Here is a 13189-nt window from a genome sequence, read left to right on the forward strand (position 1 = left end):
TGGTGCCCGGAGCTGCCCCACGAGGTGCTCTGGTGATCTCCAGCAGTCCTGCACCTCTGCTTTTACAAGGGAATTTTTCATGTATTGTTTGTATAATGTTTGTATTCAATATTATTTTTGGACATAGTATGAGTTATGGTTTAATTATTATAATTATAGAATTTGATGACCTGAATGAAATAAGTTCTGTAATAATTATTTTTCTAATTTACAATTGAGATTTGGCTGTATATGAAATGATTTACGTTGTTATTATTCTTGACATCCCCTCAGCAACGCGTTTCGAGCTGGTTTCGTGCATCTTGTCCTCAAGGAGCTGCCGTCCCGAACCCGGAAGCGCTGCCGAGCGAGATGGAGGGACGGGGCGCTGCGGCGGGCAAGGGAGCGGCCGCTGGACAGAGCAGCCGGACACCGAGTGGCAGCGAGTAAGTGACAGAGGCCTCGGGAGTGAGCGGCGCCGGCGGAGGGGGGGGGGTAGAGGGTGGGTGGGGGAGAGGGTGGGGGGGAAGAGCTGGTGGGGGTGTAGAGGGTGGGGGGGGTAGAGGGTGGGGGGGAAGAGCTGGAGGGGGGTAGAGGGTGGGGGTGTAGAGGGTGGGGGGGGTAGAGGGTGGGGGGGGTAGAGGGTGGGGGTGTAGAGGGTGGGGGTGTAGAGGGTGGGGGGGGTAGAGGGTGGGGGGGGTAGAGGGTGGGGGGGAAGAGCTGGAGGGGGGTAGAGGGTGGGGGTGTAGAGGGTGGGGGGGGGTAGAGGGTGGGGGGGGTAGAGGGTGGGGGGGGTAGAGGGTGGGGGGGGTAGAGGGTGGGGGTGTAGAGGGTGGGGGGGGTAGAGGGTGGGGGGGGGTAGAGGGTGGGGGGGGTAGAGGGTGGGGGGGGTAGAGGGTGGGGGGGTAGTGGGGGAGGTAGAGGGTGGGGGGGAGAGGGTGGGTGGGGGTGTAGAGGGTGGGGGTGTAGAGGGTGGGGGGGGTAGAGGGTGGGGGGGTAGAGGGTGGGGGGGTAGAGGGTGGGGGGGTAGAGGGTGGGGGGGTAGAGGGTGGGGGAGGTAGAGGGTGGGGGGGAGAGGGTGGGGGGGAGAGGGTGGGGGGGGAGAGGGTGGGGGGGGAGAGAGGGTGGGGGGGAGAGAGGGTGGGGGGGAGAGAGGGTGGGGGGGGTAGAGAGTGGGGGGGGAAGAGCTGGAGGGGTGGTGGGCTGGGGGGAGGGTCCCCAGGGGAGGGGGAGGGGGGTCCCCGGGGGAGGTGAAGGGGTCCCCGGGGAAGGTGGAGGGGTCCCCGGGGAAGGTGGAGGGGTCCCCGGGGAAGGTGGAGGGGTCCCCGGGGAAGGTGGAGGGGTCCCCGGGGAAGGTGGAGGGGTCCCCGGGGAAGGTGGAGGGGTCCCCGGGGAAGGTGGAGGGGTCCCCGGGGAAGGTGGAGGGGTCCCCGGGGAAGGTGGAGGGGTCCCCGGGGAAGGTGGAGGGGTCCCCGGGGAAGGTGGAGGGGTCCCCGGGGAAGGTGGAGGGGTCCCCGGGGAAGGTGGAGGGGTCCCCGGGGAAGGTGGAGGGGTCCCCGGGGAAGGTGGAGGGGTCCCCGGGGAAGGTGGAGGGGTCCCCGGGGAAGGTGGAGGGGTCCCCGGGGAAGGTGGAGGGGTCCCCGGGGAAGGTGGAGGGGTCCCCGGGGAAGGTGGAGGGGTCCCCGGGGAAGGTGGAGGGGTCCCCGGGGAAGGTGGAGGGGTCCCCGGGGAAGGTGGAGGGGTCCCCGGGGAAGGTGGAGGGGTCCCCGGGGAAGGTGGAGGGGTCCCCGGGGAAGGTGGAGGGGTCCCCGGGGAAGGTGGAGGGGTCCCCGGGGAAGGTGGAGGGGTCCCCGGGGAAGGTGGAGGGGTCCCCGGGGAAGGTGGAGGGGTCCCCGGGGAAGGTGGAGGGGTCCCCGGGGAAGGTGGAGGGGTCCCCGGGGAAGGTGGAGGGGTCCCCGGGGAAGGTGGAGGGGTCCCCGGGGAAGGTGGAGGGGTCCCCGGGGAAGGTGGAGGGGTCCCCGGGGAAGGTGGAGGGGTCCCCGGGGAAGGTGGAGGGGTCCCCGGGGAAGGTGGAGGGGTCCCCGGGGAAGGTGGAGGGGTCCCCGGGGAAGGTGGAGGGGTCCCCGGGGAAGGTGGAGGGGTCCCCGGGGAAGGTGGAGGGGTCCCCGGGGAAGGTGGAGGGGTCCCCGGGGAAGGTGGAGGGGTCCCCGGGGAAGGTGGAGGGGTCCCCGGGGAAGGTGGAGGGGTCCCCGGGGAAGGTGGAGGGGTCCCCGGGGAAGGTGGAGGGGTCCCCGGGGAAGGTGGAGGGGTCCCCGGGGAAGGTGGAGGGGTCCCCGGGGAAGGTGGAGGGGTCCCCGGGGAAGGTGGAGGGGTCCCCGGGGAAGGTGGAGGGGTCCCCGGGGAAGGTGGAGGGGTCCCCGGGGAAGGTGGAGGGGTCCCCGGGGAAGGTGGAGGGGTCCCCGGGGAAGGTGGAGGGGTCCCCGGGGAAGGTGGAGGGGTCCCCGGGGAAGGTGGAGGGGTCCCCGGGGAAGGTGGAGGGGTCCCCGGGGAAGGTGGAGGGGTCCCCGGGGAAGGTGGAGGGGTCCCCGGGGAAGGTGGAGGGGTCCCCGGGGAAGGTGGAGGGGTCCCCGGGGAAGGTGGAGGGGTCCCCGGGGAAGGTGGAGGGGTCCCCGGGGAAGGTGGAGGGGTCCCCGGGGAAGGTGGAGGGGTCCCCGGGGAAGGTGGAGGGGTCCCCGGGGAAGGTGGAGGGGTCCCCGGGGAAGGTGGAGGGGTCCCCGGGGAAGGTGGAGGGGGCGCTCCTACCCGTTAACATGCCCCCTGTGCCCCACCAAGCCTTTTGTGGTCCTATGATCACGAAACCTGGGGAAAAGATGAGGGAGAGACTCGCGGGCTGCAGGAAGTGCACCTCCTCCTGGAGATTTCTGAAAATAACTTCTAATATCAAAAATATGTTTTGCATTATGTCATTCTGTTACAGGTGCCCAGTGAGCACTAACATGTGGTGGAGATGCTCTCTTTACCACTTCCAAATGGCCTGTTTCTGTTCCTTTTTCTTGTGATCTTGATCTGTGTTTGAATTAAAGTCGATGGTTCCTTTTGAAACTCCACATGGTGACTTTCATCAGTGGTTCTTCCCACTTGAATTACTCCCTTTGCGACAGGTGCTCTGTGATTAGTCAGGGATCGCTTAAGGTTGTATGTGAGTGGGAAGAAAAAGGTTTGAAAACCACTGTTTTAATCATACCTAATTAACTCGTTATACGCACGGTTTCATAAATCCAAAGGAAATAGGCCAATGACAATTTTTCTCAAGGAATATATTTCAGTAACATTTGGGTCAAGAACAGTGATTCTCAACCTTCCCTTCCCACTCGCATGCCAACTTAAGTAATCTCTTACTAATCACAGAGCACCAGTGGCATAGGGATTACTTAAGATGGTATGTGACAAAAGGCAAAGGAGGAAAAACCCAACCCCAACCAACCAATTTTCCCCTGCAACCGCTGCAACCGTGTCTGCCTGTCCCGCATCGGACTTGTCAGCCACAAACGAGCCTGCAGCTGACGTGGACATGTACCCCCTCCATAAATCTTCGTCCGCGAAGCCAAGCCAAAGAAAAGAAAGATGTGAGTTGAAAGAAACAGTTCAGAACCACTGATTTAAATCAACTTGAGTCTCGTTTAAAGTAACAGTCAATTGTACCAACTGTCTTAATAGTTGCTCCCAGTATATTACACCAATCTTGAGTCCCTTTGTAACTGAGTTGAACCTTGTTTTCGCTTGATATTGATCTGCTTAAACCTTTCAGTTGGGATAGTATCCTTAAGACCAGCAAATGTAGCAGAGTATTGAAATTGAATCTGAATCCTTGTCATCTTTAATTAATAAATCATTTAAGTTTTAATTTGGTATGAACTTTATTGTTGCCCTGATCCTGTGGTTATAGCATAGATGGCTGTTTTGCAGATTAAATTCAGAACAAGCAAAAATGAAAATAAAGTTAATTTAATATCACATCATTGACAAATTTAGACAGGGTGTCATTGGGAAAAAATATCTGATTTTTTTGGAATGAAAATATTTGATTTAAAAAAAAGTTATATCTATCTCAGCACATTTGAGTTTCTCCTCATCACTAAATAAACTCATTTTGTACTTGGACCCCGTGTCTCAGGGACCACCAACAAGCGCATATATTCCGTGTCCCTGTTTCTGAGGACTGGTTTTATACCCAACCATCAGCTGGATCATACTGGTGTTCGTACGGTAGCTCACCCATGGACCCAGACTGGAGTATATATATTTTATGAAAGGTTAAAAATGGCTGGAGTCTAAATGGATAATAAATTATTCTTATTGACATGCCATAACCAATTATCTACATTTTTTGCTATATTGTGGAAGATTTTATAGACGTGTAATTTGTCATAGACGTATGTCCGTCTTGCAGGGATGTTCTTCGTCGATCCTGTCAAATGGAGCATCAAGTTGATCATGTGATTCATTATGAAGCCCTTCAACTCCCCAGTGAGTATCTGTAACTTTCAAAGACTTGATAGTATACCTTATGAGACTAGAGGTCCAGTGATTCTGCATGAAACATATAACATTTGGATGTCATCTGGTTTGAGCTGGGAAAATGCTTGAGTATTGGTTGAAGCCAAGGAATCTTTATTCCTTTCCATTCTGTTGTATTAATTCTTTTACACTGCCAGCAATAAAGTTATTATCTGATGTACTGTTAGATGTTGAAGGTGTAGTCAATATATAGTTTGCATTGAAATATGAGGACATCCCTATGTTTCAGTTATATCAGTATTAATAAGTATCTTGTGCCAATTTTGTATCTTCCATGTCAACATATCTGGTTTGTTAAATGTTTCTACATATTTTCTTTAGATGTGCCTGGGATATGTTGAAATGAAAGATCTATAGTGGAAATTTATTTATTTCTCTTTATCTGTGCCTCTGCCTTTTGGTCATTTACAAATTGTCAACAATAGCTGGAAATTTCTGACACCAGTGATAGGCTCCAAGCAGGAATTGTCTGTAAAGGAGAAATAACTTGCCTGGAATTCTAAAGTTAAATAAGTGACCTTGTACAGAAGTTTAGTGATTTATTTTAGCAATAATAAAGATACTAAGCTCCATTATAAATGATTTAGAATAAATTAATTTATTTTTAGTATTTTAAAATATTCTGCAAGTAATTTCCAATTATAGCCTGTACTTGAGTGAAGAACCTAGTACGAACAACTTAGATGAAGAATTTAATTTTATGATTGATGTGTAGTGGAATGTACTTTGAAAATCTTCTAAAGTACTTGATTATTTTTTTCTGATTTAATACATAATCCACAATTTGCCCCTTTCTTTGGTGTTCTGAAGACATCTTGGTCCATTCTTCCATCATTCTCAGCGCAAGGTGTCTTGTCATCCTTTCATATTGTGAAGAGGCATGTAGTTGAGGAAGAGGTAGGACTCGAAGAAAGATCCATTAGGCTTCCATGAGTTATTTAAATAGGGAAGAGAAGTCACTTTTAACGGCTATTTGGCTACAAATGGATAAATGCAGTAGACCAAGTGAGGGAAGTCCTAAATTGGATAGCAAATGAGAGACTTTGGAGGAAGGTTGAATCTATGACGACAACAATAAAGTACGCAAAAGGTCCTTCAGCCAGGTAAGTCCACAGAGGCCATCAAACACACAGCTACAGTAATCTCGCATTAATTCTCACATTGGACTGCACTTGTTAGAATAGAGAAAGATGGGGGGGGGGGGGGTGTGGGGAGAATCTCATAGAGATATTTCGAATGCTGAAAAGCTGGATGGAGTGGCAAGGATGCTCCCATTGATAGGGGAGTCCCGGACAAGAGGATATAACTTCAGGATAAAAGAGGATCAATTTAAAGCAGAGATGCAAAAAAAAATTTTTAGTCAAAGGGTTGTGAGTCTGTGGAACATGTTGCCAGCAGCTGTGGAAACATGGGTTGGGTGTATTTAAGGCATGTATTTGATTAGTCAGGGCATTGAAGGTTATGGGGAGAAAGCTAGGGAGTGAGGCCATGATAGAATTGTGGGACAGACACGATGGGCTGATTGGCCTAATTCTGCTCCATATCATGTGATTCCACTTTTGTTCTCACATGTTTCCCCCCCAGATTTCACCACTCACTACACACTATCTACCTCCCATATGTCTTTGTGATGTGGAAGGTAATTTGGTGAAATTACCAAAGGAAACCCAGATGATTGTTGGAAGAACATGCAGGTTCCACACCAACAGCAGCCATGGCTTGACCCTGGGTCTATGCTGCTTCGCGTTGTGCCACCGTACTGTCCAAACTGTATGGCAAATGTTATTTGCTTCTCAACCCTGGCTACATGTAAGCCTTGCATCAGTTGGAGTGGTGTGGGGAGTAACTGAGGGCAGGATTCTCTGATCAGTGGAGGAGAAACTAGAATATTTAGCAGGAATCTAAGCAATGCTGTGATAGAAATCCAGTTATTGTGGGTTGCTGAGGTTTTGGGATTTGTTTAACTTTAGTATTTCAGCATTGAGAAGATGTGCATTTTCCCTAGGCTAAATCTGTTCAGCAATTTTAGTACTGAATCCAATTAAGAGAAGAACTGTAATGTTGCCTGCCTGTGCAATAGCTGAACTCCGGTCTTGATGTATTGCTGTGAACTTTAATAAATCATTCCGGTGTTTGTTAAGGTGTAGTAGTGCCATGTGTAAATAAGTGATAAGACCATTAATTGTTGTGGATCTTTGTTAAATGTAGGTCGTTGCTATGACCCTGACACCACAGCACCAGTCAGCTTCTACATTCCATCATTTGAAGAACTGAAATTATGGCAACCCTCTATTGAAGACCATCAATTCAATAGAGCTGTTATCCCCTTGGCTCCGCGACAGCCTCCTCTGCAATGTAATCGGCCAAGGACGCTGGTTTGTCATGACATGGAGGGTGGATACTTGAATGACAGGTATGTCTAAACATAGCATGTCCAATTAATGTCCTTGGAGTTGAGCAGGTCTCAATGAAAATAAAACAGTGTGTGTAACTCTCTTTCCAGTTTTTTAAATATTGAAACTGTGTGACCTTCTGTCCTTTCACACAATTTAGTTAGGAACAGATTGTTAGGGTATTGTTGATAACATCATCAATTATTTTGTATTGCTAATCTTTGGCTAATTATAGCATGCAAATCCTTCTAACTAATTACAATCATAAATGCTTGTGTTCAAATGTTATTTTTAATGTGTTCCCCTTGGTAGTTGATCCCATTTGTGGAATAAAGGTGTCACTGACAAGAGCAGCATTTATTGCCCATTCTTTAATTCCTTAGCACTAAATGGGTTTCTGGGGCATTTAAGACGGCAGTAGGAATTGTTCAGGCTGGTTAGGATGATATAGTTCCAATCCTAAAGGACGTTAGTCAGCCTGATGGATATATATAATGAATGGCCTAGTTATTTCAGCCACCCAACTAACCAGTAACCCCCCCCCCCAAGTGAATAAATAAATAAATAAATAGGCCGGAATTAATAAAAAAATAAATAAAAGTTTAAAATTGTAAATATTCTCTGAAGCAACCCTTTAATGAAGATGGGAGCAAACATTCAGCCAGCAGAGGGCCCCGGTCGTGCCCCACCCACAGCAGCTGTTTGAATAAAATTTTGATAAAGTTGTATTTGAATAAAATGGCGGCGCCCAGGATGAAGAGCCGACTGATACCGCTCACCATCGGGTATCCCTAACCCTACCTAGTAAGAGTCTTTATTATTATTATTAAGTATATTAGTGAGGCTTTATCGGTAAACATGGGGGTGAGGAGTTAATTTTGATGGCAGCATGGTCAGCTTAGTAGTTACTGCAATGCTGTTACAGCACCAGTGACAGGAGTTTGATTTTAAATTTTGTAAGTTATGGGAATTACTTGATTAAAATAAACTTTACATCAATAAGGTCTACAATACTGATATTTTCCAAATTACTTTACATTTTGCTGTTTATTTTTAACGTAAGTGCATTAGTTTGGCATCGTAAGAGTGTATCTCAGTCATCTGGAAAATTCACCTATCTATCATCCGTGATCCCCATAGGTGCTGGAATCTGGGGATTTTACTGTACGATCTTTCATTACGTTAAAATTTGAAACTTAAATTTGCTTTTATGGTTCGTGTGCTGAGGTACAATGAGAAAGTTTGTTTTATGAGCAATCCAGCTTGCTAACCCATACAGAGATACTTAATTAACTAAATATAAATTTCCATCCAATTTGGTGGGATTTTGAATTGATGTCTTGTTGGTTCAGGCCTGGGGATTGCTTGTCCAATTATGCACATATGCACTTTGCCACAGTTTGGAAAGAAATAAGTTTGATCTTTCTGGGCATGAACAAATAATCTCAATGCGATTTAAGATGTTCTTCAGGAAAAGCCAGAAAGATCACCTGTCTTGTAGACTCTGGCAGTGTAAAATTTGCCAGAAGCTGAGGCATAATTGAGTTAATGATCACAGTTCTGCCATCTAATTGGAAAAAAAATGGGCTGCGGCAGATTAGAAATTTCAGGTTTCAAATCTTTCTTGGTTTGAATGTTTTTGAAATTCTGATGGCACGCTTTTAAAATTTGGCCACAGCCCTGACAGCAGAAATTGGCGAAGCATCCCCTGAATTAGATAACTATTAATTTGATTACTCGATTTTGATATTTATATGCATGGAATAATGTTGGTGAGAAATATAGTTTTGTTGACCTTGAGGAGAGAATTAAAAGCTCACCCAAGTGATGGGAGTAATGAACATTAAGGCTGGGGTGCATGTGGTACAGGGTGGAGGTGATTTCCAGCAGGGCATCAGGTCTTAAAGGGCTGGAGCAAATTAAAATAGTTTGTCTTTTTTCTTTTAAAGAGAGGTGTTAGAATCTGCCACAGGAGGTCTTTCAACATGAGGACAGAGACAAAAGCAACTGCTTTCAATTTTTCTCTTTTGTTGCAATAATTTTTTTGTGTATACCTTTGAGAACTCCTTTTAAAATCTCATTACAGAAGGTTCAGATTTGCATTGGCAGATTTACCCATGTGTATAGTAAGGCCCTTGCTACATCGTTGTCCGTTCCAGGATACACAGAATCTCTCTGACCTCCTGTTACTTTTTCTTGCCTCGATTTTCTGCACACAGTGACCTCTGCACACACTGGATGTCACACAACATCTGCCCTCGTAATCAAAGTCCTTTTCATTTCTAGGCTTCACTCACCAAACCTTTTTTTATTTTGAATCCAAATACGGTTTGCATCACAGTTTAAATGTCATTTTTGAATCCGGTTTTCCAAAATGGAAGTAAGGTATATTTACATTTGGGATATAGTTTAAGTAGTCTCCATTTGGGTTCTTCAAAGAAGATTTAGTAATAAATTCGAAATAGAATTTTCTTTGAGAAACCATTATGTCACCCAACTCTTCTTTGGCTTGGCTTCGCGGACGAAGATTTATGGAGGGGGTAAATGTCCGCGTCCGCTAACGTTACACAATTTTGGTAACTTTTGGAATGGAGGTAAATACAATCTTGAAATTGCTATCCCATTTGGGCATCTGAGATTGACTTCGAAAAGGGATTCCAATTTAATTAATTGTAGCCACAGTATTATTTTGGATATGTTGCACCCCCATGTTATCAAACAGGATGTGTAAGAGAAGATACAGAATCACATAGAGTTTGATTCTTCTGGTTAAGCCTCCTGAAAAATTTGCTGCTAACAGATTGTGTTGTTTTTCAGGTATATACAAGGTGTGTGTGACAAGAATCCTTTTGTCTTTTACCATTGGTTGTATATAGACATCTTTGTATATTTCAGTCACCAACTGGTGACCATCCCACCAGCCTGCTGGACCAATGCTGCACATAAACACGGTGTGGCTGTTTTCGGTAAATATGACAACCTTAACCACAAAAATGTGGCTGCGTTTCATTCGGCAAAAAATGTGCAGGCAAAATGGAAGGCATTGAATCTTTAGCATCAACTCAAGGAGAACCAGAAGCTTGTAAATTAGGAAGTAGTCAATGAGCGTAGATTTTTAGAGCTTCACCTCTCAAGCAAGAATGCCACTGGTTGACCTAAAATCACTGAGTTCTGGCTGGAGGTTTTCAGAAAGGATTGCTTTTCTCCTTTGACTTTGAGCTTATTTTAATTGCTGCTTCCAAAGACGAGAAAGCAATCTCTGAAACACTTCTAAAGCTAACGCTGAATTGGATGCTTTCATTTCTCTCCAGCGTACAGCAGTTATCTTTATTTAGATCTCTTTGTGTGGTATTCAGTTTGATTCTTAGCATTTGCAGAAATAATAATGCTCCTCAGTTTAGCTTTGTGTTCAAATTGATGCACAGCAATAAATGATAATTATTTTAAAAGGTAAAAGATTTTGATTTGTTTACAGGAACATTCATCACAGAGTGGAAAGATGGAGCTGCAACCTGTGAAGTATTTTTGGTTAACGAGGAGTCATTCAGAGCATTGGCGGACAAGCTTGTGATGATTGCCCAGTTCTTTCAGTTTGATGGATGGTTGGTTAACATTGAAAATGTGTTAAGTGTGAGTAAAGAGATTTGGGATTATTGATCTTAATTTACCCAGTAAAGATTTTAATGAGGGAGAAAGAAAAGATTGGTGCAGGGGTTTCAGGATTGCCTTCCTTCTGAGGATTTTCTTTTGATAATGTGGTAAAATGCATGTATGATGTTCAGTCACGTAAGATTATGAAAATTGGGGGAAGCAGGCCTTACCGCCCACTCTGTCATTCAAAATTAAGGCTGATATTCTATCTTGGATCTATTTCTGAGCACTGTTCGCATATTCCTTGAATATTTGGAAATCTAAACAGACCCCTCCAGAATTTGCAAAAATTCACCATCTTCTGCATCACCAAATCCCTTCTGAATTTGAGCCTAAATTACCTAACTATTCTGAGGCAGAGTCCCTGTTTCCAGATCAATGGCTAAAGGAGACATCCACCCCATTGGGCTCTGTGAGAATTCTGTAAGTTTCAAAGAGATCGTCTCTCATTCTTCTAAACTCTATCGATATAATTTTCACAGAATGAATAGGAAACTGACCATCCCAGGGACCAGTCTGATGCATCATTGCTCCCCTCTTTCTTGTAGTTCGTACCTTTAAGAATGGGAGACCAACACTGTGCACAATGCCGTAGTGCTGTCTCACCAAAGAACTTGATAAGAAATGGGGGCAGTTGTAGGCCTCTTGGCCCATTGAGTCTGCTCCTTCATTTAATAACATCAAGGTTGATCTGGCTGTGGACTCTACTCCACCTACCAGAATGGCTGGAATAGGCTTGTACTCTGATGTGAATAAATTTCTCACCTTTAATTCCCCTAAAATCTGTCTATCTGTATTTTACCTCTATGCAGCGAGGTAGCCTCATTTCTGTCCTAAACCTAGTCCCTCTAATCTTGTCTATGTTCCCTAGTTCTAGACTCACCTACCAGAGGAAACAACTTTCCTGTCTCTATCTTGTTTATCTCAATCAATATCTGCTGTAAAACTTCTTTATTCCTAGAATGAAATCCGCTTACAATGTACAATTTTCCCTCTTGCCTGCTTGTTGCACCTACACATGGGTTTACAGTGACAAGAGCACTTAAATCCTTTGGAGTCACAGATTCACACAGCTCTGAAATGGGCCCTTTGGCCTATCGTGTTTTCACTGACCATCGGTCACTTCTTTACACTAATCTAATTTTGGTCTCTGTACGCTCCCATCAGCATTCCATTCCTTACTCCTGGAGAGCAGTCTACAGTGCTTGCTTGTCTGAGATGCGTTAGGAAACTGGTGGACCCAGAGAAAACCCATGTAGTTGGAGGGAGAGCAGGCATAGTCCACATTGGGAGTTGGCTCTGATCCCAGGTTGCTGGAGGTGTGAGGCAGGCAGCAGCTACACCAGCTGTGTCACTGTGACACCCTTTTTTTAAAAATAATGTTTTTTTCCTAGGGATTTATTTACTTAAAATTTAGACATACAATAAAGTAATGGTCCCTTTCGGACCATGAGCCCTTGGTCCCCAGTTAAAGTCCCGGTACGTTTTTGAACGATGGGAGGAAACGGGAACATATAAACTCCTTACAGACAGTGTGGGATTCAAATCCTGGTCACCGCTAACAGGGCCTCTCAGTGATGGTGAATAGGACATTAAACTAGATAGCAGAATTTGGAATAAATCTTGCATCTATGGAAAGCAGCATGAGGCAGGCTGACTTTGAGCTCATTGAAAGAGTTTACTCTAGAACTTCATCAGCAGATCATCTGAGGCAGAGCTTGAGTTTGGAAGTGTTCAGGACATTTGGAGATAGGTTGCCTTGATTCAGATTTCAGATATATTGTCAGAGTACATACATGACGTCATATACAACCCTGAGATTCCTTTTTCCTGTGGGTATGGTCACCCAAGCACCAAGGTTCAAAGGAACTGGTTTCAGTTCAGCCAGGTACAGGGGGAGAGATGCAGTTGGTAATGAGCGATCAAAAGCTTTGGTTTTACTCGTGTTTAACTAAAGGAAATTGATGTTCATTTAGTACCAGGTATCATCTGACGACCTGGGAATAGAGGCGATAAGGGTGCAGAGAGGTGTTATAGAGAGGTAGATCAGGTTGAGGGTCCTCGCAGTCCTCAGACGTAAAACTTGGCATGAAGAGAAGTTATTCTTTTTGGATGTGTTTGAGTGGAGAATGACAAAATTGTTTAGTTCAGTCCCATCTCATTGTGGAATAGTTGTGGTATGATGGTGTGGTGAACCATGTTAAAAGATGCAGGCTGGTAGAGGGAGGTAATTTTGGGTACATCTTAACATTGTGAGCACAAGAGAGCTACCATTACAATTTGTGTCTCTGTGGAAGATTTAAAGTTGAAATCCTTTTTCCCAGATAGAACATAGAGATAGAAGAAAAAAAAGTAAATTGCAAGCCAAGGGGTAATTTTTAAGAATGGTGTCTATAGCTTGGTCAGATGTTCCAAAGGGAGAAAAGATATTAAAGGAAGGAATTACAGAATGTGAAAACAAGGTGGCAGAGAATATTGGGGCATTGGGAGAAAGAGGCTTGAATGTGAGGAGGCTTGGGTTTAATGAACAGGGGGCAGTGAGGGGAAATGCAAGAAGAAAGAGACCATAATGGAAAGTAAATAAGGTA

General features: G+C 45.9%; 1 protein-coding gene across 6 annotated transcripts in view; it reads left to right on the forward strand.

The window, feature by feature from the left end:
- Positions 1–316: 316 nt before the first annotated feature.
- engase (endo-beta-N-acetylglucosaminidase) overlaps positions 317–13189 on the forward strand; it is a 92680-nt gene continuing 79807 nt past the window's right edge. For 3 of the 6 annotated variants that reach the window (XM_069930240.1, XM_069930241.1, XM_069930242.1), the window contains exons 1-5: positions 317–425; positions 4430–4506; positions 6766–6970; positions 9768–9916; positions 10426–10580. In XM_069930240.1, coding sequence (XP_069786341.1) covers positions 352–425; positions 4430–4506; positions 6766–6970; positions 9768–9916; positions 10426–10580 — 660 coding nt within the window. In that variant the 5' untranslated portion in view covers positions 317–351. Of the gene's footprint in view, positions 426–3387; positions 3606–4429; positions 4507–6765; positions 6971–9767; positions 9917–10425; positions 10581–13189 lie in introns of all 6 variants that reach the window. The other 3 variants (XM_069930239.1, XM_069930237.1, XM_069930238.1) reach the window with 3 other exon arrangements.

The sequence above is a fragment of the Narcine bancroftii genome, chromosome 3 (assembly GCF_036971445.1).
Source record: "Narcine bancroftii isolate sNarBan1 chromosome 3, sNarBan1.hap1, whole genome shotgun sequence".
NCBI lineage: Eukaryota > Metazoa > Chordata > Chondrichthyes > Torpediniformes > Narcinidae > Narcine > Narcine bancroftii.